Here is a 26,107-nt window from a genome sequence, read left to right as displayed (position 1 = left end):
AGTTTCTTACCGACGAGATGTCTCCGTGTACGGACAAGGACAGGGTTTGCAGTCATCGTACCGTCCTCGACTTGGGTCTCCAAAGTAGCCAAGCTTGCATTTGTTACACTGAGGCCCTTCTGTGTTGTGCTGACACCTCTGTCGTATGACATTTCAAATTTAGACTGGCACACAGTAATCTACCAGCCGAGGCACTGGGATAGTTCTTTAATTTGTTTTATCTATGTACGTACCAGGCAGTGTCCACTAGCAGGGTCACAGGCACTGGCATGACCATTGCAGTTACAGCCGGCGCAGGTGCCAAGGTAGGGTCCAGGTACACGCTCGAAAGCAGGGGAGCAGGTCTCACAGGACAGTCCCGAATACCCGGGTGGACATCTGTGTGGGACAAACAACCAGGAGATTTTACACACATTATATACTTTCACCTTCAAATACTCTTACATCCAATACATTTACTTTTTAACAACATGAACACAGCTCTTTACATTCATTTTAAATGAACTCAGAAACTCCCATGATCCTCTCTGTTAATTTAAAGGAGTAGTAACCTGCACTCTTCCACGTCTCTGGGGTTACCCTGAAGAGTGTATTCTTTGGTAGTGGTGTCCATGCTGATGTCACTCAATCCGATGCTGGACATGCGGTTGTCATAAATGGTGCGAATCTGGATGCTCTCCAGATTGGCCAGAAGCATCATGAGGTCATCACGAGTCACGGCCCTTCCTGAGGTGTGCTGCCAGTTTTCCTGAGAGAGAAAAAAGCGAATAAATTCACATTAACCAAACAAATAAAACCTAAACATAAATAAATCTAACATTTAGACGTAATGCAACGGCTGAAAAAAGAAATAAATGGTCATGTATTAAAAACATCTGGCAACACTACATGGAGTGCTGTTTATAATTTTTTTTTGAAAATGTGAACATTATATGATTAATATATTTAACAATTATTTTAATTAAAATAATTAATTTAAATTATGAAATATATTAAAATATATATGTATACATATCTCATAGAATATTTTTTTAAATACCATACTGGCCTATATATAATATAAATAATTGAGCTCTCAAATGATGAATCTCGGCTAATCTACAAAATACATGTCTGTGTACTGTGCATATAATTTTTTTATAAACACATACACAACATGTTTATGTATTAAGGAAATATTTAGATGCATTTATTTATATTTACCAATATTTTAAATTATATATTAATGTTTATTTATTTTATATTTTTCTTAAATATATACGTGTATGTGGTTAAAATGTATATGCAAAGTACACCGACATATATTACATAAACACCAGTGCTGTCAAACGAAAAATCTTCTCTGATAACCACGATTAATCGCACATAACATTAATGTTTTTAAATATACTTTTACATTCGAATAATGTCACATTTAATCTCCAAATTAATGTAGAAACAACAGGTTGGTCACATGTTTCTTTAACAACATCATCTTGTGAATGAAAGCCAACTTTCTGATATACTGCAACTGATGTCTCTATTAAATCGATTCTTTGTTTCTTTATTTCAACATTAATTATAGCTGTTCAACATTGAAGTACAGTATAAATGAGAGCAATCATGTCTAACAATACAGGAAATATACAGAAATTGAAATAAGATCTCAAATACTTTAGTCTTTAATGCTACATTTGAAAATAAATAGAGAATTAAAGCTTTCAAAACACATCGATTTCCTCTTTTCTTATGTTCTTTGATTAACCTTAGTGCCAGGAGTCTCTCTAGACTCACCTCTGTAAACTTGATCTCTCTATGGTTGATGGTAATAGGATAAGTGGGGTCTCCTCTTCGGTAAATGAATCTCTGGCCATTGCCACTCAGCACAACATCAGGCTTCTCTTTTGGTTCTGATCCTCCTCGCTGCAGATAGTAACTCACCTTATATTTCAGATAACCTCCGTATGAATCCACCTGCAAAACACAACTCCGTCTTTACACCAAAAAACAAACCATATCGTACATGTGCTTGCTAAACCTAAACGTATAAAAAAAGCCCATAACATTGTGTAAGTTTGTTCTTCAGAAAGAAAGAAAAACCTTGTTGCCCAAGAACTGGCGCGGTAGAGACCAATATGATTCTTGATCGAGAAAACGGCGAGACAGATCCACAAGCTGAAACTCCTCGGTTTCTGGATTGATCAGCATCTGAGTGGGTGAGAGTGGTTGAGGAGAGCCAGGACGACTGGGAAATGTCACATTGACTCCTGTGGAAAAACAAAGAAAAACAGCTATATATGTACAGTATATTTCTTAACTTTCATATATAGCAGACGTGTTAATAGCGCGAGTACCTTTGAAGTCTTCCTCCTCACTGAAGCGCAGCGGGATCTGACTGCGGTAGTGTCTGGTGCTCTGACAGTTCTTTGTGATGCCAAAACAGAAGCAGGGCATGCAGAGATCACCCACACTAAAGTGCCCGTCTCGGCAATTACCTGCTAACACGTACAGAGAGGATGACACAACTGGACGACAACAACACAAAGACAGGACCGAAAGACCACCACCGTCAACAATGAGACGCCCCACCACATGCAATCTGTGTCATGCAAAATGAAGGGATGACATCTATGTTCTAATATTTACAGTATTAACAGTGCACCTGGATTTGGTATCTGAGAAAGACTGAGAATCCCATCGGGAATGGCAAACACCAGGCCTTTCGCATTGATGGCCTCACAGGTGTACGCTCCCTGGTCTCCTTCCTTAACATCACGGATGGTGAGCGTTCCGCGACCATTCTCGCTGATCATTGTTACTCTTTAAATAAAAGATTAACAATTAGAATGTTGCATTCTTGTACTTCTTAATCTGTGCTACTTAAAAGTTAACTATTAAGACCGAGCCATACAGTAACCTACCTGTTATTGGTTGGTAGGTGTCCCCAATTAAGTCGCCATGTGATGATAGGGGTGGGCACGCCAATGGCAGTGCAAGTAAAGGTCACGCTGTCACCCCGCGACACTGTTATAGACTCTTCCGGTGGTACGGTCACAGTTGGAGGTGCTTATATATAACAAGAGCGAATTATATAATCAATATTTTCATCACCAGTGACAGTTCAAGCTGTTTAAAGGTCCATTGTATGAAATTTAGTGGTGAGGTTGTGAATTGCTACTAACAACTCACTCCACCACTCCCTTTCAAAGCACTACGGTGGCTGACACGACAGAGATGTCATCACATTTTCGCTTCTTTGCCTAAGGAGATATTTACGAAACACGCTCTGTAGAGCAGTTTGTCCTTTTAGGGCTACTGTAGAAACAACATGGCGAATTTCATGCAAGGGGACCGTGGTGTATGTAGATAGATATAGCTCATTCTAAGGTAATAAAAACATAATGCTTCATGACGTAAGGTATATGTATAATATATTCCATTTCTGTCAAAAGATCCTCCAAATAAAATGACACGCTGGACCTTTAATATATGAACACTAACAAAGACTGAAAAAATATGAACATTTTTATTTGCAGACCATGATTATACAGTTGACTTCTTCATGAGAAAGGAATGACAAATTTGTAGAACTATAATGTCTTACCACAGCCGTATTCATCAGAGCGGTCGGGACAGTCGGGTTCTTCATCACACTGGTAACTGGCAGGAATACAGGTGCGCTCAGAAAGACATGCAAACTGCTCCGGAGCACATGTGTCCCGTGGACCTTTAGTGGCTGAAGTAATGAAAAAAAACTATTATAGATCATGATCAAAGGCGATTTTTTTAGATGGGCTATCATGCTATTTTATGCATTGTGACTTCTTTACAATGTGAAACGTGTTGGCCTTTCATGCTTAATATGGTCAACTTGCTTCGGAAAGTTTTTCGTGTTTCGTTACAGGGATCCTTCTCCTTTTATTGGGCAATTCTCCCCAAAAAAGCAGGCCCACGCGTCAACCAGCCAGCGTTAGAAAGAGCAGCACCCCATCAATGCCACGTGGCTGAAGGAAGTTTAGCTGTGTTTGTTTGTTCACTGCATTTTGATGATGAATGTTATATAAGCAGTGGCTATAACGCTGGATTTGGAGATCGTTTGAAACGGATAGATGGCACGGTCCCAGTGCTAAAAGATGCCGGACATGAACCGCACGCGATCAAACTGATGTACATGCATAATGAAAACAACAGCTCGTCTTTTTCTGGAAAAAATTGTAAAGCTGTATCTCTTTTATAAATTTTATCAAACTAAGTACTCTTCAAAGATACGAAGTATGCAATACTACTGTATAGGTACTCAAGATTAATATGAGATTTGTAGAAACTGCATGTGTTAGCCCATCTTTAACCATAAAAGACAATGCTTATACTTTTGGATAATTCAACCTAATAAATTTAGGTTAAACTTAGGTCCGACTTACGGCAGTCAATCTCATCGGAGTTGTCCTGACAGTCATTATCTCCATCACACCGCCACAGTTTCAGAGCACAGCGGCCGTTCCTGCACTTAAACTCATTGGGCTCACATGGAGAAGGAGTTCCTGTGGAATTACAAGTAACGTCATACTATAAAAACAGAGTACAAACATCCCATAGTTATTATAAACAAGCACACTATAATATTTTCAGTTATAAACATACAAATCATACAAGCTATTGTTACATTATGCTGCTGTATGTCCTACCACATCTAAGCTCATCGCTGCCATCATTGCAGTCCCGTTCGCCATCACAGAGGTAATCCTGTGAGATACACTGTCCGTTCTGGCAGGTGGCCTGATCCGCACGGCAGGGTCCCGGTCCAGGAGGGGGCCTGGTTCTTTGAGGTGTGGGCGGAGTCGGAGGTCTAAGACCAACCACTTTTAAAACAAATATTATCAGCACTTAACATTGGTGGATATACTAGCTTACGTAAACTGCAATTAGATCCAAAAAAGCAACACTGAAATGTCACACAATTAAACATGCAATGTCACTCACAACAGTCCACTTCATCACTCAAATCATTGCAGTCGGGCCGGTTGTCACACACATATTCCAGGCGGACACAACCCCCATCCTGGCAGGTGAACTCATCAGGTGAACAGTCTCTGGGCTTTACTGAATGGTAGAGATTGATGTATAAAACACTATGACCCACTGTATTTAATGCAATTTGGTAAACCAGGAAATAACACAATGTCTTCATAAAACATATCAAATAAATCAATGCCATGCTGGACCTGTATGCAAATAAATCGGCTTTTATATTCAGTTTTGCATTTTATTCTCGTGCAATAGAGTGGGTTGAGCTGCTAATACGGTTTGGAGAGGGTCTTCAACAGGGACTGAGATGTTTAATCTCAAGCTAATTTAAATTGAAGATATTTTCTCTCAAAAGATTTCATTTAAAATGTTACAGTACACATCTATCTGTACATTCATAACAATAAGCATTCGTACTGGTTTTCCAACAAAAGAATCAGATCATAGTATTTGAGACAAGCATTCTGGAAATCAGTATCATTTCAATCAATGACGTGCCATGCAAAAGCCTTTTCATTCTCATCGAACATCCTCACATGTGCAAACATGCATGAAAGTTTCACACTTTATCGAGCCACTACAGTACAAATACTCAGAACTTTTTGCAATATTCAGGAATAAACTAAACTGAGCTGCATTCCAATGGCACTACAGTCTTCATGCAGCAGATCTGACTGAGGACAAACCTGGCACATCGATGGGCCCCGGGGGAGAGAGATTATCAGCTATGGACCAGACACATACATTATGTATACTTTTTTCTATTGAATGACTTGAATGGTCTAGGACCATTTCCAAACAGAAATACAAGTGTAACATGGGGCAAAAACACAACAATAATTGTGACAAATGTCTGACAATATCACCAAGAAACTCTCAAAAGCACAAAAAGCTGTGACTGACATACCTTCTCCAAGTCGTCTGAACTGAAATCCCACTACTGAGGTGTCATATGAGGCAATGGTGCCCTCCTTAACCACAGAGTACAGAACATCTCTGATTTGAGTTTCATTAGAGTTGTTATCTGAGCCAACATCTAGCTCTACAAACACATCTTTGCCAATTTTCCTGCAACATACAGAGAAGCAGTTATTCATAACCAAGTCATTTGATCATGAGGAGTCTGGTGGGAAAAAGAAATGACGTGAAAAAGGTTTCATTACTGAATATGTGTGTGTGTGTCAGGGTGGTCTATCATAAAATGTATTAGCTGGTTGATGAATATTAGTTGTTCAGCAAAGCATGGTACAAAGCAAGTTTATGCATTTGCTCAAAGTGCAAAACAACTGTTGTGCATGAGTGTGTGTGTGGGTAATACAAATGGTTTATGTATTTAGTACATAAAGTAAATTAAATATCTATTTACATTATTTCCTTTATTTCGGGGTTTTGAAATTGAAAAAAGTCTTTACTTAATAAGCACCACATTAACCATCTGGATTCCTGGAATTGTGTTGTAGTCGGACTCCAGCTGTGGAGAGAATAAACACCAAGCCAAATGATTGTCTGTTCATCACATTCTAACAATACGTCTGAACTCAAACTAGATCAAATGTACAAACCGTATCAACAACTGCAGATGAAATCTCCTGGAAACCAGGAGAGTAGATGTCATCTAGTTCAGGTCCATACTGGAAGGAGTTTGTGAAGTTCACCAGTGACCGATAGTAGACTAGAAAACAAAGCGAGGAATAGCAGGATCCATTAATTTTAATGGGAATTTACTCAAGGCCAAACAACGCTATACAGTATGACAGCAACATTTATTCTGAGATGTATAACATCAGAAAAAATATATTTAGACGCTTAAAATATAGACAAATATATAGACTTTTTAAAATTTAAGATGGATGAAAGGAAAATGATTAATCCACAGGTGTGTACAGGTATATATAATCACCATAAAATCAAACATTTTCATAGGCTTAACTGTTGGGTGGAGGCATTGCAAATGTTTGGTCATAGTATACCGTACAGAGGTAAAATAATAAATCTGTCATCATTCATTGGTAATGTATTACAAAACAAATTCAGGAAAGGCTTAACAAATCTTCTGCTAAAGCTGCTGTCTTACGCCCTCAGTCTAATAAGCAACCACCTGATAAAGCAATCATTTTACTGCCCCGCCAGCAGCTCGCCTGGGTGGGTTTACTCAATATCAGTTTGTCAAACTGAGTCGGGAAAGGAAGTCAATATTTGTGCTCTTTTTTGCAGTTAGTTGCCACTTGCCGTAGTTTAGCAGCAGATTCATTTAATATGAGGCTGCCAAATGGACTGCCTACTCCATAGGTCACAGAGCAAATACACACTTATACACAAACATCCTGAACAAACTCTATTGACCTTCTACTCTCTTTTTAAGATTTATTCAAATTGACAAAACATCACTGAGATAAACGTGTGATTTAGTTTTTTCTCATCACCTAGACATCTGCTGTCAAAGTCCCGTCAAATGTATCTGCTTTGCATGCACAGTTTATTGGAAATAAGCATTTTTTGTGAAGACAGGATATGAGAAAGAAAGAAAGTGGGCCCAATACACAACTCAGTTCAACCTCCTCGAATTAAACAATACATTGATAGATGATTGTCCACCTTTTTAATGGAACCTTCGAACACCTTCGCAGGGCTCAAGACTAACTTTTATTACTTAGAAGCTTTCTTATTGATTGGTGCTAAATAGAGAGACAGTAATCGGAATTAATTTGAATGAAGCGGAAATTGTGCTTGTCAAAAAGTATATAATTTCATTTGCAGTTGACTATCACACACAGCCTGCACTGGTGGCGGGCTCGTGTTCTATTAGTCTTTCCACATGAAATAACAACTAGAACAAATTCAAAATTTGCAGGTCGCACAAAAATGCATGTGCGGTCTCGAAAATTGGTCGCAAAATGCAACCATTTAGTCGCAGTCTGGAGCCCTGCTTAGAAAGAGAGCTCAGAAAGCCACATTCTCACTCCGCAACGGAGCATTGGGCAACTGAGTTGACTCAGTCTTTCCGCTTAGGAAATCCCCCATCAAACACCACCAAGGGCACTGAAACCAAGTTCGAACAAGGGAAGAGACAGACCAATAATAGATGGAAAAATTGCATTTCAGCTTTGTAATTCATAAACTCCTTTAGCTATTAAAAGGGGAACAGCAGAACTGTGGTGGCTTTGTGAGCCGAACGCTGGTCGGAACACACAGAGCCTGTGCGGGAGACAAAGAGCTGATTTAGCCATTTACGTTCCCTCTTTGCGTTTCAAGCCAGACTCTTTCAACTCGACCTTCACTTCCCTCCTCTTCCCAAGAAACCTTCCCGCTGAACCAAACACTTCAAGTAGTCTTCTCGTTTTGTTTTATGCCTTTGTGGAATGCATTTGGACAGAGATTCACTGATTTCTACAACAGTCAACTGCCAGACGCTAATGATTCAAATGTCAAACGTGTATTAAATAGACAAAGACTCATAACATAGTGTCATGAAGCCAACTGGCAGGACCTTTTGTTGTTGTTTTGAAAATGAACAGGATTTCACACTCGCAGTAGTGAGTATGGTAGCGTGTAACTGGTTTAGCTTGCCTGTTTACAGAACGAATCCATAGATTAGAGCTTAGAAGTTAAAAGTACAGTATCAAGACTAGCATGTCCTACCAAACTTAAAGTGACAGTTCACCCAAAAATGAATGTGCTTGTCTTTGAGTTTTTAAAGCATTTTTAAATTTTAAGTGCATGATTTTTCTTATTCAGGTAACTGCCATTTTCAGGATTGTCACATCCATAAAGGTACATATTCTTCATAAATGGACACATGACAATTAAAATAAAGGAACTATTTGGGTATTCTTGCTTTATGTTAGTGTATTTTAATTCACAGAAATCCTACAAAATTGGTAACCTCCCAAAAACCGTGTCCGTTATCGTTACATCCATAAAGCATGTTTATTTGCCTTAATTAAAATAGAAAATAAGTTCATAGACTGACATTTTTCAACAAGGATTTAGTAAATATAAACAAGATGGTTCAACAAATTTGCAAATACATTCTCTGATCATTTTTATGTCACGTCCATAACGCTGGAATTGCCCAAATAAAATCGGCCCCTATTCTATTGTATGGACACATAACCATCGAGACCTTTCTAATAATATATTTTTTATGTTCTACGGACAAAGTCATTCAAGTTGATCAACCTAAATGTGAATAAATGATGACAGAAATGTGTTTTTTGGGGGGTACTGTACCTTTAAAGAAATTATACATAATAAACACTAAACAATATATCCTTGTTTAAGCATATTTTACAGAAGATGAAATACTGTGATTGATAACAGTAACATCATTTTTTGTATTACAGAAAGAACAGGTGCAAATGAAAAATAAAAAGCATACATATGAACAGCTATATGTAATTAAGAAAGAAATCCAGAGCTTGATGAGTCACAGCCTAACTAATGCATGTTTTCTATTTCGTATGATAGATCCTGACAGTGAACCAGTGAGCCTGAGGAGCTGCATTTGATCAACGTCTGTCTTATAAGACAAAGAATCGCTAAAGCACTCCAGGAGGGTGTTTAAAATGACAGCACGGTCCTGGTGATCACATTTAACCCTTCTTTCCTCTAAAAAAGAAACGTGTGGGAGGGGAACTTCCTGTTTCCTCCCGCAAATTGGAAGACAAGAGGAAAATTGGTCTGGACGCAAAACATTTTTGGTTAACAGTTTGTTCTGCAATACATGAGGCTGCAATGCAAGTCTCCATGGCTACATCAGATACAGTCTTCCATATGCTGAACAACAAAAGTGAAATTTGTTAGTCCAAAAATTTCATTTCATTCAAAACCTGTATTTGATTTTTTCTTTTGTGGAACACAAAATAACATATTCTGAGAAATGTCTCTGTGTTTTTGTGTCCATTCAATTGAAGTTCGAGGGGAAATAAATAATGAAATAACATTTGGGGGGTACGGTCCCTTTATGTTAAAAAGACAACGTTTACAATGCTTTCATATTTCAAGCTAGTCTGATTAAATGCCTTTCAGAAGACTTAAGACCATAGCAATATTTTCAATGTTTATATTATGTTCACGCCACCTGTAAATACTATGTGAAGACCAGCACAACAACCAAAATAAATGACATTCACCAAACCTTGCATGAATGAAGTGATTGTAGATGGACAGAACCCATGAGAAGCTGTTTGAGAGAAAGTTTTTCTAATTGCAATGATTATGTATTGCTGTTCACTCCAGCCCACACTAAGTGCTGTTAATGAGCTATCCACAGATTCAAAGCCGGCCCGCATCAGAATCAAAGAGCGGAGTTGAAAGCAGTGACACTTTGGAAATGATCCTTTTATGTATTGAACCGCTACTGACAATATCACACTACAAAGCCCTCACTGTGCTATCACAGATACAAAGCGGTCGCTCTTTATTCCTTTAAAGATAAGATGAGAGCCAACACACTCTCCCTCTGTCTCCCTCACTCACTAACCTCTTTTGATCACTTGAACAAATGGATATTATTTAGTTAGTTTAGCCACTGGAACCAAAACAGTTGAGTGGCTTCACAAACCCAGAAAGTTGGATTGTTACTTTCACTACGCACACTTTAATGTCTCGATCAGGAAACCCCTGAAGTATAAAATAAATGCTAAGCTGTGATGAAACCATGATGTTTCCATCAGAAGTGGAATGAGATCATTCAAATCACTTGAACTATCTTTGTGTAATACGGATGTGTTGGTAATAGCCAACAATCTGTTAAATCAATATGATTTTCAAATATGTTGAAGTTTTGTATTCTAAGGACATTTGTGACTCCAGGGAGATAATAGAAGCACAGTTTCCAACGGAGGTGGATGAAGATTTTCCAAGGCAACGCTTATGTAACCTCCATAACAACGAGTATCAATATCTGAGGCTGAAACCTAAAATACATGTCCAAAAAATGTCCTTAAAATCAAACAAACATTTTTTCATACTATTTAAAATGGCGTAGGTCAACATTTACATTTACATTTAGTCATTTAGCAGACGCTTTTATCCAAAGCGACTAACAGATGAGGAAACATTGGAAGCAATTATAACAACATAGGCCACAAAATACATAAGTGCATCAAACTAGTCCATTAAAGCCTAGCACAGTATACAAAGCTAAGAATAGTGAGGTTAGTAAGTTCTTTTTTTTTTTTTAAAGAAGGAAAGGGAAAAGAATTAGGATAAATCAATCAGCGACGTGTTGACGGAAGAGATGCGTTTTTAGGCGTTTTTTAAAGATGGCAACCGAGTCTGCTGATCTTGTAGCAGCTGGTAGATCATTCCACCAATGTGGAACAGATCCAGAGAAGGTACGAGAGAGTGACTTCCCTTTTTGGGATGGTACCACTAGTCGTTGTTCCTTTGCAGACCGCAGTGATCTGGCAGGAACATAGATCTGCATTAGCGAGTGGAGATACGATGGGGCAGCCCCGGTGTTGGTCTTGTAGGCCAGGAGCATAGCTTTGAACTTTATGCGGGCGGCAACAGGGAGTCAGTGTAACCTGATGAAGAGCGGAGTTACATGCGCTCTCTTCGGTTCATTGAAGACCACTCTTGCCGCCGCATTCTGGACAAATCATTGACACAACAGAAAAATTGACAGCTTTGTAAATTTGTAAACAATACCAGAAGTCTATACACTGGGTCGCATAAATGAAAGGGCTCAGGGTCGGTTAAGCAGCACTGCACATAACATTCTCTACATGTCTTCAATTCTTTGCTCTCTCTTTCTTACAGAATATATATGGTCACTAAGAATTCTGGACAACAACAGCACTGACATAAAAATAACCTCAGCTGCCCCTCCATGTCTCCCAAACGGGCTGTTGTATAACTATCACCTTCACAGCCCTAACACAACGTTACGTCAACATCACTTGGTTACATCAACACAAAACAAGTTGGGTGGCCTCTTCTGTTGCGCTCAAAGGTTTGTAAAACTTAACATTACTTTTATCATATTTGTCCCATAAGGAGCCAAGTCCCCATGCTCTGTCGGTTGATCAAAATCAAATCGAACAATTACAGACCACATCAGAGTGAGAAAGAGGCCATTTCTCAATTCCAAGAACACAACTTGTGTTCTGGTGGAAAGCGGTCTTGCGAGGCAGCCTCAGAAGAACGAACTTGGATGGACGCGCCGCAGTGGCTTCTTGGGGTTCAAGCGGGTTCCGTACTCGCAAGGCTGCATTCGATTCATCCTTGATATCAAGCACACATCCGTGTGCTTTCATGCATTCTCTGTTCTTGTGTTCTTGGGTATTGGAATCAGACTTTGACTGGTAATGAGGACGTAAAGCGAGAACACGAGGGCACAAGATCGCTGAAGAACGCATATTGAGAAACAGTCAGGATTAGAATGAGCAGGATGCATTTGAGCATTATGACATCATCTTGGCTGAACACTTCTAATTGAATTCATGGGTAAATGACTTGACAAATTGATGCTTTGGGCAAACAGGAATGCCATGTGGAGGTGTTGAGATAATAATTCTCACGGCCAAACTGATCACCCACCGACTGAAAGTATGCGTGTACGCTTTACTAACCTTTGTCATTACAGTTTGATGTGGCTGTGCGACTGTGCTCAGGGTCTCTGTGAGGGCCTGTGAATCTTTTGAATCAGCCTTAATCAGGCTAAAAATAAACAAACAGGCCAGGAATACACAGCACAGCTGAGATAAAAGAATCTTCTTATATTCTGAGGGGATTTGGGACTGATAAGGAAAGAATAGTATAACCCCAGGCTGCTTGTGAAATGCACTGCCAAGATGATTCTATGTAAAATTTTGTCATTTTATTTACAGATCATTGACTGTATGAAATATTTATCTTTTAGGAACTTGCAGTATAATATATAAAGGGATAGATGCTTAGGAAAACCATTGGGTTAGACTTCCAAAGAAAAAACATTCCAGTTTTTAAATGACGATTTCTATGGTATAAACCAATAACCACTGGCTAACCAGCACAGATGTTTATCACAAATTACTTAATGAAAACCTTTTTAGTATGAAACAATAATGTTCCCTCTCGTTATGTATAGAACAAGGAAAAGCATCACAAAAACAGGATGTGGAGTCGAATTTGTGTTTCTCATCATTGACAGGGAAGGAAAGGTGGTCACACAGTTCTCTGGAAAAGATGAAGCACAGGTTGGACATCCACAAACCCTTCACTGCAGGAAACTAACATACTTTCCCAAGTGCCATCAGGCATGGATCTATAAATGGCTTTAGCGCACAAACTTCCCCCCTTAGAAGGGGAAGATTAGCACTGACTGAGCCTCTGACTCATAATGTAAACCTCTCCAGAGGTTAAATCATCAAAAGCACAGACTGAGGTAAACAGCTAGGCACAATGATCAGCTTGATATTTTGGTGACAAGAAGCTGATTCTGAGATTTGGGGAAATTTTGGATGACCCGTGTTCGAGACCCAGCTTGAGGTCCTTTCCCGATTATAGGCCCTTCTTTTCTTTCTCATTACTTCTTGTCAGCCTCTGCTGTCCCTTGCGTAATAAAAACACATGGCAACATACAACTTGAAAATATATTAAACAATACATTTGGGCAGTTGATAGATATACCGTATCAAAAATTTTACAAAACAAACTGTTAATAATATATCATTTTATATTATTCATATTTACAACATTAAATAGCACAAGAGAGATTCAGCTACATAGTTAGTTTTTTAGGACACATGTAGGACACATTTTCTCATTTATTGCAATCGAATGCTTATATTTTTCAATATATGAGGTGTCATATAAATATTCAAAATAAATAATATCGTTATATCACAATAATGTATTTATATTTTCAAAAATACAGGTATTTTAAATTATTTAATATATGTGAGGTGTCCCCATCCTGAAGGGCCCTTCGGAGGGCAATATAACCCGTTTGAAACGCGCCAATTGAGTGGTACTGGTCCACATAAGCTCTGGCCGAACCGAAATATCTTCTCATTGGAAAAGATGACACAGTCTCATGAATGATTACGAGACACAGACACGTCATCAATGTACTATCGTACATCGTCACATCCTTTGACGTTGGCCAGATGAGGATTTTAAACCCAGAAGGCAAAAATAACGCAAAAAAGCTCTCAATTAACTAGTTCTCTCTACTGTAATAACTTAGTTGCAATGTGCAACACAACAAACTTGGTTAACATCTAAATATATATTGTTTAGAGTTTCAATGCGCTTTAAATGTCTGACTTACGAGTCTGCCAAATTCAATGAGATCAGAAGTTGGCAAACTGCTTGTATAAATGGATACATTAAACTAACCTCATGTGGCATGCTGAACCTCAACGATAACCACTGGGTCATCTGATGTCGTATGTGTTCCTTTTCCAGCTCAGTGGGATAACTTAAGCTTAACTTAGCCTCAACATCATTAAACTATGTAATTGTTTTGAGAAATGAAAACCAGGAGGTTGTCACATGGGTTATCAGGGGTGCATAATACTATACCACAAACAGTTCCATGGTAGATTCACTTAGGTGATTCATATTACCAAAGAGACACACCCTTCCATCTCGTACAGCTGTTCAGCTCTGACAGTTGGAATTGTCACCTTCTGGCACTCCAGCTTTAAAAATCGTGAAGCTACAGCAGAACCGTCTCTTTCTAAATCAGGGCTCCACATATTTGTGTGGAGGTGTGCGGTGCTATTTTGAGAATCCAGCTCAGGTGTCAGAGCGCGCAGAGCTCTTCCCAAAACAATCATTCCAACATGATGTCATGCAATACAATGACGGACTCCAAAAGGGCAAGCTGAGAAGCAAAAGTAATTCCGAAGAATATTTCCAAAGATAGAAATTTTGCGGCAGTTTTCAAACTGGCTAATAAAATGAGTATCAATGCTGGAGGAGTTTCAGAATTAAACCAAAATATGTCCGACATAGCTAGGACAGGGCAGGGAAGGATGAAGGTATCCTTCCCTTTCGTTTGCGTTGCTTTTTCTCAAAAAGGGCTTGGATAACTCATGTTAAACAGAGTGAGATGCTGCGCGAGTGAGTGAGACCAAACATGGAGACAGATAAACACAGATCGAGGGGACTCCCAAACAAATTTCGTGCAGGAGGAGGAGCTTACTGTTAAAAAGGTGCTACATGGTTGTGGACATGGTTTGAGATTCTCTTTCTGACTAGCATTCTAAGACTTGTATACAGTATGACATACTATAAAACTATGCAAAACATATGGAACTAAATTAAAAACAGAGGTTTTTCGGTGCTGTGATGCGCATGCTCCAGATACGCAGAACCGCAAAGGATTAAACTGTTTTAAATCAAAATCTGCAGAACTACATCATCTTGTCAATATCTGCGTTCTTTGCTACTCTCAAATAATACTTCATCTCAATAAATAGACAGACAGAGACTATTCTCTCACTTGTTGTGGGTATCTCCGGGTCCACTGGGCTTGGTTCTGGAGTGCTTCCATCCTCATCCCCACTGTTTACATCTGAAGAAGAATGTTTGTTTGTTTATTGTCACCTCTTATCCCAATCTTAAGGAATCTTAAGGAAACTCAGCAAGCAGGGTTCGGACAGGCTCACCTCCCGAGGCTTCGTAGTACTCTTCATCATCCACGTACCCTCCCGGCCGCTTGTCTTCCTCCTCTAAATCCTCTGGAAAGGGAACCTCATCCAACACTTTGGAGCTGTGAGCCACCTGCAATCAAAACACATCAAACCACAATTTATGGGATTGTAATCAGCATCTCCAAACAAAAGGGAGGGCAGAAACAACAGAGAAACGCCTCAAGTTCCAATGGAGAAAGGAGAGATACATATCTTGCATTTGTGCTGTGTGAAAAACAGCCCCTGGTCAGAATTCATGAACAATCACCGAGTATGTGTTTGGATTTGGGGTGGGGGTAGTTTTACTAGATTAGCATGGCATATCTCTAACACAAGAATGTTAGATGTACAAAAATATGTGACGAAACACCCTTTTTCCTCATGCCTCGGGTAACAGTCTAACCTATTGATTAACATATGTCTGGTAGTCAGGAAATAATGGCAAGATTATGTCACACCCCTGAGGGGTACTAAAATCACAGCCTTAACTTTAGTCTTTGATAGAGCACAGTTTAAACTACAGAGTTGCCAACCTCGTGTAAATGTTAGTCCTTGTACTATGAACTTTAGCATGGTGGGGAACAAACGAATACTTTTAAGCAGAAATGGAGAGGGACACTAACTTTTTTCAACTGATTTTTGGCCATCAAGCAAAATAATTCACAATAATTTGAAGAACGATGTAACTATTAACAGCTTTTTTCTACAAAACAACTTTTTTTAACCCTAAAGGTTTTAAGGGTTATTAACACATTCCTAGCTCATTTAGAAGTGCATTCATGAAGGTCATGAACCAGGAAGACACTTTGTCTTGTGTTATCAAATCCAAATGTGTTAACAACTGTAAACAAATCATAGTACCGCACCATTTTGTGATAACCAAACAAATTTAAATATAATTATCCCTTTCGTCAAACCATGACCCTCCAAGCTCATGTATACATTTGTGTATGTGTTTGGCAAGACGCCACAGTTGGCATTTTCTATCTTCATAGTCCGCCAGTTCCCATTTCCCTACATCTACATCATGGCCGCTGCCCCTATTTAACCGGCTCTCGCATATAAATAACTTTATCTCCCCCAAATCCTTTCTCCCCTGACATAACAATCTAAAACAACAATCCTGGGACTTTTTCAAAAGGAAAGCGCTGACTGGCAAAATTCTTTCAGCCGGAGCTGCTCAGCGAACCTTTGGTCCGACCGTCGGCTACTTCCCTCGTCCCCCGAGTCCGCCCAGAACACATGCTCTGTCCTTATTGTCATCCATAAATGCAGCATCTTTTACTAAGAAGAATCAGCAAAGGGAATGCGTCACTTTTTTACTGTCACCACATGAGACCGAAGTGGATGAACGTGACAAAAGTGAAATGTGTGAAATGTGTCACTGCAGGATAGCCGGATCTTTATGTATTGCATATCTCAACATGCTCAAACTCTCAGGTCATTCTCCACCTTTGTAGGAACGATAGCACAGACAAACACAATGTTACACCGCCAAAATAATTCACTGTTTACTTTTTAGTTATACTCTCCAACTGTTTGTTCTGTAAAACTTGGAAAGACGTTCAGGTAAAGAGGAACATCACAGTTCTGCAGGAACGGACCTGCTGGAAAACCTCAAGACCACTCTTCGGTTTGTCCAGCTGTTGTTTACGAGATGAGAAATCGCTATAGCAGTGGCCGTAGACAATTGATAAGCACGGAAAGCAGATAAAAGAGGAATGAGATGGTCTCGGTAAGTTTCCTTGGCTAATGAGTGACTCACACTAAGCCTCCGAAGAGCTATAATGATGTCTAGAAAGGACAGATGTGCACTGCTGAAGATTATCTGCTCCCACACACACCCCTCTGCGGCATTTCCAACCCCCGTTCAAACCCCCGTCCAATATCCAAGATCTTGCGAGTGCAGCGTGAGAAAAGGATTTTAGTGTTTTTGTTTCCTACATATTAGAGTGCAGCTGTGAAACAGACATTAGATAAATGTCATGACTCCAAACTACAGAGTCAATTTGCAAACAATATTTTTTAAAGTGCTGTTTTCAGAGTTTTACGGGCAGTGCAAAGGTAGTGGGTTCGACCCCTAGGGTACACATTCATGTATAGCTTGAATGCACCGTAAGTAACTTTGGATAAAAGCGTGTCAAATGAAAAATAAAAGTGACAAAGTTTGCTAAGGATCACATTATTAGACAAAATTCCTTATCCTCATAACAGAAATTTTTTCAAAAATTCTGAAAAGCCAATAAGTTAAATTAATTTCTACGAATAAGTTTGTTATCCTAAAATCTAATTTGTTTGTGTCTGTTTCATTGAAAACCCATAACCTTGGTGTTAAATCAAGAATTTGACAAACAGGAAACGAGTTCTGAAATGCACAGATTGTAAAACGGTATGAAATGTTTTAATATGGCAATAAATACCAACGCATAAAAAAACTGGCTGCACTGTATTACGTAATTCTCCAGTTAATGTGGATGATGGGTTTTATAAACACACAGATGGAATGTAAACTGTAGAGCGCTAAGTGGGTGATAGCTTTATATATGCACTTTATACCCTGAACTCCAAAGCACAGCCAGTCACCAAAACACTGAAGGGCAAACATCCTGACCTTCATATAAAGACAACAAACTGTAAATGTGGTCAAAAGTGCTTCCATTAGCCTTTGACTATCACGTGATGCACTTTCTCCTGTGATATAGGGCGCTTTGAGTCTAGTCACCCCCTTGAGAAGAGCTGAAAGCTATAGGTGAATTAAAGAGAGTTGACAGATGCTCCATAGCAAGTGGCCTGTAAAGGAAGAATAGGCTCGTTTTTAATGCTGCCCTCTGAGTTACCTTGTTTTAGCTAAATTCTAAGGCAGCATTGCATGTTGCTTTCCCAGATAAGGCAATCCCAGAATGCACTGTGACAGGCATAGTGAAAAAATTAGTTTGTGGAGAAAGTCGATTCAAAACAAGCGTTACTAGAGAGGAAGTTTGCTGTTCACCTTTTCCATATGCATTGCAAATAGCTGGCCACAGTAACCTTAACACAACAACCTGACAACCAAGGGATAAAGCAGCTTTTATGTGTGTAGATGTACAGCAAGTTAAAACAATAAACATACAGGTGCTGCGAGAACAGATATTTTAACCCCTCACACCAGGATGCCGTATCCTGATAAGATGTCACTTCTGACACTAAACTTCAGTTTGAGCCCCTTTTTGGACCAATAACGTGTTGAAAGATCCTTCAGTTTAACAAACCACTACAGACATTGTTTGACATATTGAACACCAGCCTCTCTCAACAACTTACTGAGCTCACTGGATGAGCACATTCCTCAACAAGTTGTCACGGTCTTCTACATGGGTTGGACAAAGGCCTACAGCATACTTCTGGCAAAAAGAACTCTCCCCCAGGTCATTTATGCGTTCCCACATACAGCGGAGCTGTGGCATGCATTTGAGAATGGGAATGAGTAATAGCTCCCACAGGCATTCTGATGTGTATTGGCAAGATTGGACATACGTGCTTTCAAAATGTGTACACTCCATCACAGCTGTTTCCCGAGCTGAAATCTAAGCTGTGAGCGGGATGTTATGCCACCGTTTAGACATTTCTGTTTTCTCGCCTGTGGAATGAACAGCCCTTCCTGAGAAGTGCTCTCCTGTTCCACTTCACTATTGAGCGGCTCCACCGGAGCAGTTAGCCTCAGCCAGCTCAACCTCTTGCCAATCTTCACACACAGCGTGCTTGTTTCTCAGTGCTAGGCTGTCAGAATGAGCATGCAATGCCATTTTCCTATCCTCATAAGTCGTGGCTACTTGCTGCTAACTGTTGTTTTTGCATCATTTCGGTCATTTCCAACTTGTCCCGGCCTTTTCTGTAAGTCCTACCTTCCATAGAGAATTAGTTGACAAACATTTAACTCAAGTTCTGACCAACTCCCTGCAAGTGAACACATGTGTGCTACAGGGTTCATCCTAACATTTACAGTAGGAAAGAAATGTAGCATTAAGAAATACACACTATTCACCATCTGGCTAGAATCCTGTGGACAAAGGTTTTGTGGTCACCGATTTAAGTGAGGTTTCCTCAACACTTCTGTTAGCACGGTCTGACTGTTGTAAAGGAGCATCTGTACCTAATTTCCCAAGCAAACCACCCTGGAAAGTGCTATGCAAGATGAACCCGATAAAACAACATTTCATTCACTATTATGGAAAGTCTGAATCTTTGAATGACGGCAAAAGGAGTTTTTGGGAGTCGCCCAGTCCTATATTTTCTGCCACATAATTGTGCCTATTTTTACAAAATGACAAGTGCTGTATTTTTGGTGCTGAACTGATGCGTTCTGGCATGGCGACACACGGGTCACACAGCGTCAGGTGCTCCACATGACACAGTCGTGAAACGGGAGACTGGATATGGCACCACACTTCAAACTAGGCCTTAAACCAGAAGACAGACCGTATCCAAAACTAATAATGGCAACATCAGAGAAGGTGCCTGGGCTTGACAGCCTGACTCATCACAACATGACGTTATAAGACCAAAAGGCGTGGGCACGGTCTATTAAATATGAATGATCTGACTTATCATTATAATAAACTGAGATGGACTGATTGTGTCCACTAATCTCCGCTTTTAATCAAATGGACTGAGACCATCTTAATAGTCTGCGTGTGTGGGTGGGCCGAATGTGTGGGTGCATTCCAGCAGAAGCAGCTTTCTCTACTTGTGAGGGCCCAGATGGCACCTAAAGGAGAACTCTCCCCTCAATTATCACCCCGGTAGGGGAGCCAGAGAATCTCTACTCTTCCAGACCTACTGTATGTATGAAGCCCCATGGTTTCAAAATTGCTTCAGACCCCAATGTCACCACACACCAATTTACACATTCAAAACGATCCTGAGGAGTTACAGTCGCTACACTGATTCAGTCTGGTATGCAGTTTTGACAGTTAATGCACCCCCTGTGCTTATGGACCTTTACAATTATACAACATAGAATACAGCCAGCGGTCATAAAACATGGGTCAAGTCAGAAAAACTCTTAGAGTAGTCTGTGTTTCACAAGGGTTCAGTAAAAAACGCTTCAGGTATAGTCACAGGTTAGTTCAGTGTAACTTAAAAAACAGGCTGTATACTATTCACTGTTTTTTAAACTCTTAATGGGATATTCTCCCAAAAATTATTTCCTCATTTACTCACCCTGATGTCATTTACAACCTTTATGACTGACTTTCTTCTGCAGAACACAAAAGAAGAAATCTTTGACGAATCTTTGTAACCAAACAACATTGGCCACTGACTTGCATTGTAGGGACAAAACCACAAAGACATTTCTCAAATGTTGTCTTTTGTGTTACACAGAAGAAAGAGTCATGTCACAACGACATTTTACATAATGATGAATCAACTATGCTTGATCTTTAAAACAAAGTTTGGGAGAAAAGTTAGGGATCTAACTTTCATGGCCTCTTCTCCATTGACTCCAAATAAACAAAAACATGGCAGAGCAATTTAAGATTCTAAAAATACAGTAGTGTTTCCGGTAACAGGAGCTTTATGGTAACCTGCACTTTGGAGACCAGGGGCAGCTCTAGTTCCCCCAGACGACAGCTGAGCAGAAAGCCACTGAGAGCAGTGGCAGCGTGCAGGGAAGGGCTGTTTATTTATAACAGGAAGGGCCTCTGATCCGCAGCTAGCTGTCATTTAAAATAAATCCCTTTTCTTGCCTGGGTGACAGTGTTCGCTTTCCAAAGGAACCTTGACCTCAAGAGATTGAACACTGAAGAGTGACACCACAAGAAAACCGTGGCAAAGGATAGAAGCAATCAAACAGAATAATGTTCTTCACACCACTGGATGAACCTGCGTTTTTGGCACATCCACTGGTGTAAGGAAACATTGAGATGAGAGTCGACTGAGAGGCAGACATGAGCAATCACAACAAAGCACAAGTTTCAAATAAAGTGTCCTGAACCCGTCCCTTATCAGCCATTGGCTCTATAAACATATAGCCCCACCTCAAACACATGCCATTGGTTGAGTGAATGCTGGAAACGATGCTCAAACAAATACGGTGCAGTATTTTAACATAAAAAAGTAAATAAACAAAAAAGTTCCATGTTGTAACTCTCTGCATTTGACCCATTGACCAATAAAATAAACAACAAAATGACATTCTTACTAAAGGTATTAACATGAAAATCTGGTCTGCATGTTAAGCAACTACGGTAATATGAAAGAAGTTGTGTCAGATATTTGTTTACTCTTACAAACCTCTGGTTTCCCACAACCTCTGCAGTGGTGAACTCAACTTCCTTTGCTCTCATCACGGTTGGAGCTAATCTGGCACCACCTGTTGTCTTGGCTTAAGACCCACTGTGATATGAGTGTTGGGTCAATGCCAATTTAATAATCGCTCTTTATTAAATGCAGCATGTAGTCATTTAAAGGATGCGGACAGGCAATGTAATCACTTTGTGCATGTACTTTAAAGGAGTCATTAATATAAATATTATCGTTAGTTTTAGATATAATGCAATGTATATACACGATTTAAAATTGAAAAACGCTGTATTTTCAACATACCGTGCATTTTTGTATGTTCTCTTTTCCGCATCTCTCGAATACCGCAAGCGTGCCATGGAAACGAATGCTACTTACGATATTTGGAACATCAGGTTTTATTTAGAATGCATTTTTTGTTCCGACACTTTAGTTTTTTCTATTTTACATGTCTAATACATGCTTGGGCAACTTATAACACACCATGTTAATGCTCTATGATCACAAATGCTCCGTTGTTTATTTATCTGAAATCTAATGTATCTTTAATGCACTTTAAGCCACTTCAGATAAAACCATTGGACATATGCATTAATGTAACGTAATGTAATGAAATACAAAAACAAAATGAAATTTGTTTTCTGCACTGTGGAAAAGATGGAAAAGATTTGTCTGATTGTCTGCTCTTTAACGGCATACAGACGTAAGGCAAGAGGGCATGTCAAAACTGAACAAGTTTTTCTTTTCGGAGAAGCTATTTTTAAAACACAAAAGCACTTAAAAGTGTGTGTTGAGCTGATACCATCACAGGGCGTGAGCTTTGAAATACACCGCCCGGAGATAAAGAAATGAGCTGTAATTACAACAATCCCGATCAAATGTACCCTAAATGTGGTCTAATGTCTCTCATATGATTTGCGCTATGTTTTAAAAGCATGTTCAAAAGAATCAAAGAGGAAGTTCATCATTTGATCAAAGGGGAATTTTTCTGGATCTCGCAGCAAGCTTCAAAGACCTGCTTAGGCCTCTACATGGAATATAAACCCTGGTGAGGTGGCTCGATTGAGCAGGAATGAAGTACGCTCCAGCAGGTTACACACAGACTACAGCTGACCCTGTTTGCACCCAGACGGAAGGATGTGCGAGTCGGTGTACAGAGGTGAAATATCTCTGGGGGATAAAAATACCCAAATTTCACTCTAGCCAAAACCCTGATGTAGAAATGTCATCCTATAAAGGTCCTGGCTGGAAAAGAATGAAACAACCGTAAATATGTTTATGCAATAAACACAAGTTGTAAGTCATCTGTTAATACATTATTAAAAAGTTCACCGGTGGCACCGAAATGACAACTGATGCTCAAGAGGTTATTCAGAGAAGATGGTTGGAATATATGAATAACATTTGTACAATATCGCTGGTGTTAGGTTGGTATTACTTAAATGTATAAAAGTTTATTATTTTTTGTATTATTTTTAAACCTCACATTTCCTTACATGCATTTTGTCTCCATGTGCCCTCTAACCCATAAATTTCTGTGAAACTGTGAAAGTTTACTTTAGACACTGAAGATAACAATAGCCACAGGGCAACATTCTTTCTGAGACTAAACTCCAAAGTGAAAAACCTTTTACCCTGTTCTCATCTTTACTGACAAGCACTCCTTTCCTTAGCGGTCACAATGTATGTTTTACATGCAAACCAACCATTCTGCAGTCAAGTTTTGTTACAATAAAGCAGATTACAAGCAAAGGCAAGACAATGTCCCTGTTCAAGGTTACATTTTAAAAGAGAGAGATAAATGTAATATGTTTGAAGAAAACTAGTGAATAAAATTTATGTAGTCCTCAATTTTGTTCATGTGGCTTTCTGTATGATTCAGTATTTTCTAAGGCTATCATTTTTATAATGCATTGCGATGTTGATGCGAATGTTTACTGCATCAATGCACAAAACAACAAATTGATCAATTAAAAATGCAATTAATATCATATGTGCAAACGGATACTGTTTTTATTTTAAACAAAGTATTATTATGTTTTATCATCTTATTTGAAAATGATGCTTTGAACATAAACCATATACACATTCAGACTGTAACTTCAGCACCAGCGCGAGCAGCACTTATGCGTATCTCTCCGATGAGTTGAGTGTGCGCTGCTTGAAAATATGCACATTTTCATATATTTCTGATCTTTGACCGCTGTTGAAAGTTGTAAACCACTTGATCGAAACGTGAAAGACATACATTTGCCTTTCTAGCGATCAACTCTCATTACCAAAGATGTGCGCGCCTCTGGAGCACAGTTTTAACGCAGACATTTCACAGGAAAGACTAAACAGGCGCAACAGAATAAAATAAATCACAAGAGATATTTCGTTAAATGAGTGAAGGCTTGCTGTTCAGGTGGGACTCATGACTGCATCCGTAGTCAAAGCCTCTTTTGTGAGACCTTGTGCTCGGACCCTTCGTTTCCTCACTTCCTGACTGAAGTCTACAGACATCGTTGCTCAGTACTGTACATTTACAGTTCTGCCCTGCACTTTAGGTTATTCCTGGCCACGCACCAGTAAACAAATAAGACTAGCTTTACATGCGTTTCTGTGGTTAAGGTGTTCGTTGCTCAGCAGTTTTTAGACCACCAGAGATTATATGTCACTTACAAGCAGGTCAGTGTTTCAGCTGCTCTAAATCACGGCTCCACAGAACAGGATATTGTGTAGAGCATTTTATACATGTCTTTTATAATATCCGCCTTCCTAACCTTCAGGTTATACTGACGTTGATTATGAGCCATTTACCTACTGGAAAATGTTACTCTAAAGTTTAAACCATTCAATGTTTCCGAGAGATTTTATTAGCATATTACATCTCTTTTAAACTACTTAAAGTCATGTGAAGTTTTTCTTGGAGGATCTATTAACAGAAATGCATCAGAGGTGTATAAAGACCTTACATAATGAAGCATTATCACCTTAGAATGAGCTATTTCTATCTACATACACTGCAGGTCCCCTTACATGTAATTTGCCATGTTGATTCTACAGTAGCCCTAAATAGACAAACTGCTCTACAGAGCGTGTTTCGTAAATATGTTATCTCCATCGGCAAAGAAGTGAAAACGTGATGGCACATTAGTTCTGTGTCAGCCACCATAGAGCTTTGAAAGGGAGGAGTGGAGTGAGCTGTTGGTTGTATTTCGCAACATCACCGCTAGATGAGGCTAAATTTCATACACTACAGTTCAACAGAACAAAAAAATGATAATTTTTCCTACTATGGGAGTCAATGGGCGGCAAGATCTGTTGGTGCAAACAAAATATTATACAATAAATCAACATTTCTGTGGTCAGTCATTATGGTTCCTGCACATAAGAGAAAATAATCAATCTGTACTCTCTCTGGCTTGCGTAAACTCCATCTTCTGCTTTAAACCCTTGGGTTTGGTCTCCCCTTGTCAACCACCGACAATGGATCAAGAAGCAGGCCGGTCAGAATCTACGGGATTATCTTCACTGGGTCAGGAAGAATTCCTGACAACCAGTACGAGACGAAACTAAAGACGCATACCATTACTTCAACACAACATAACGCAAAGCTATTTGACAGCATAATGAAGGTGAAACTTAATCGAAATGTCTTCGCTGTTATTATCTGAGCAACATGCAATTTAGACAGCAAAAGAAGAACCAACAACAATAAATTAGACAAGGATTTATGTCTCTAATGTCGTCTTAATGAGTTCAGAGATGGTCTTTAAATGAGTTTAGCAACTCTGAGCTTCTGGGAAGAGAATCCTGAGACATTGAGAATCCAAGACTAAATGGTATTTAAAGGTGTTTTTAAGTGATTTACTTATGGAATGACATGCCAAAAACATCCCATTACGTTGTCCCTGACAGTAAGTGTGCTGAAAATATTTATCAATATTTCAGATATGTTGGTCTCTATAACAGTTACTGCGAAAATGTGGACACGGGTGGCAGCACTCTACAAATAAACAACCCAGCTATTTTTTTTAAAGTGAGTGAGATTCCCCACATTTAAAATATAATGCAAAAAATTGGAATCTGATAATCTCTGCGGCGTAACTGTTGACATATGGCAATCATTTTATTGATATAACGTTAACTTAGTAACCTTAAACTTTAAAAAATCTTTAAAAAATTTACAAGGCAAACCCACCTATTGA

At 39.2% G+C, this 26,107-nt stretch overlaps 1 protein-coding gene across 5 annotated transcripts in view; it reads right to left on the bottom strand.

Moving 5' to 3' along the window:
• Positions 1–26,107, bottom strand: part of hspg2 (heparan sulfate proteoglycan 2) — a 79,719-nt gene that overhangs the window by 43,158 nt on the left and 10,454 nt on the right. For all 5 annotated transcript variants that reach the window (XM_079477777.1, XM_079477779.1, XM_079477778.1 and 2 more), the window contains exons 2-18: positions 15,609–15,723; positions 15,443–15,514; positions 6,567–6,676; positions 6,417–6,475; positions 5,912–6,072; positions 4,960–5,079; positions 4,665–4,838; positions 4,401–4,520; positions 3,584–3,715; positions 2,901–3,045; positions 2,642–2,799; positions 2,334–2,474; positions 2,080–2,246; positions 1,774–1,953; positions 552–748; positions 234–378; positions 11–138 (exon numbers count right to left, since the gene is read on the bottom strand). In XM_079477777.1, coding sequence (XP_079333903.1) covers positions 11–138; positions 234–378; positions 552–748; positions 1,774–1,953; positions 2,080–2,246; positions 2,334–2,474; positions 2,642–2,799; positions 2,901–3,045; positions 3,584–3,715; positions 4,401–4,520; positions 4,665–4,838; positions 4,960–5,079; positions 5,912–6,072; positions 6,417–6,475; positions 6,567–6,676; positions 15,443–15,514; positions 15,609–15,723 — 2,324 coding nt within the window. The remainder of the gene's footprint in view (positions 1–10; positions 139–233; positions 379–551; positions 749–1,773; positions 1,954–2,079; positions 2,247–2,333; positions 2,475–2,641; positions 2,800–2,900; positions 3,046–3,583; positions 3,716–4,400; positions 4,521–4,664; positions 4,839–4,959; positions 5,080–5,911; positions 6,073–6,416; positions 6,476–6,566; positions 6,677–15,442; positions 15,515–15,608; positions 15,724–26,107) is intronic.

Source organism: Barbatula barbatula (genome assembly GCF_947034865.1).
Source record: "Barbatula barbatula genome assembly, chromosome: 17".
Taxonomy (NCBI): Eukaryota; Metazoa; Chordata; class Actinopteri; order Cypriniformes; family Nemacheilidae; genus Barbatula; species Barbatula barbatula.
Note: the sequence above shows the minus strand (reverse complement) of the source record. Positions and strands in the feature narration are given on the sequence as shown.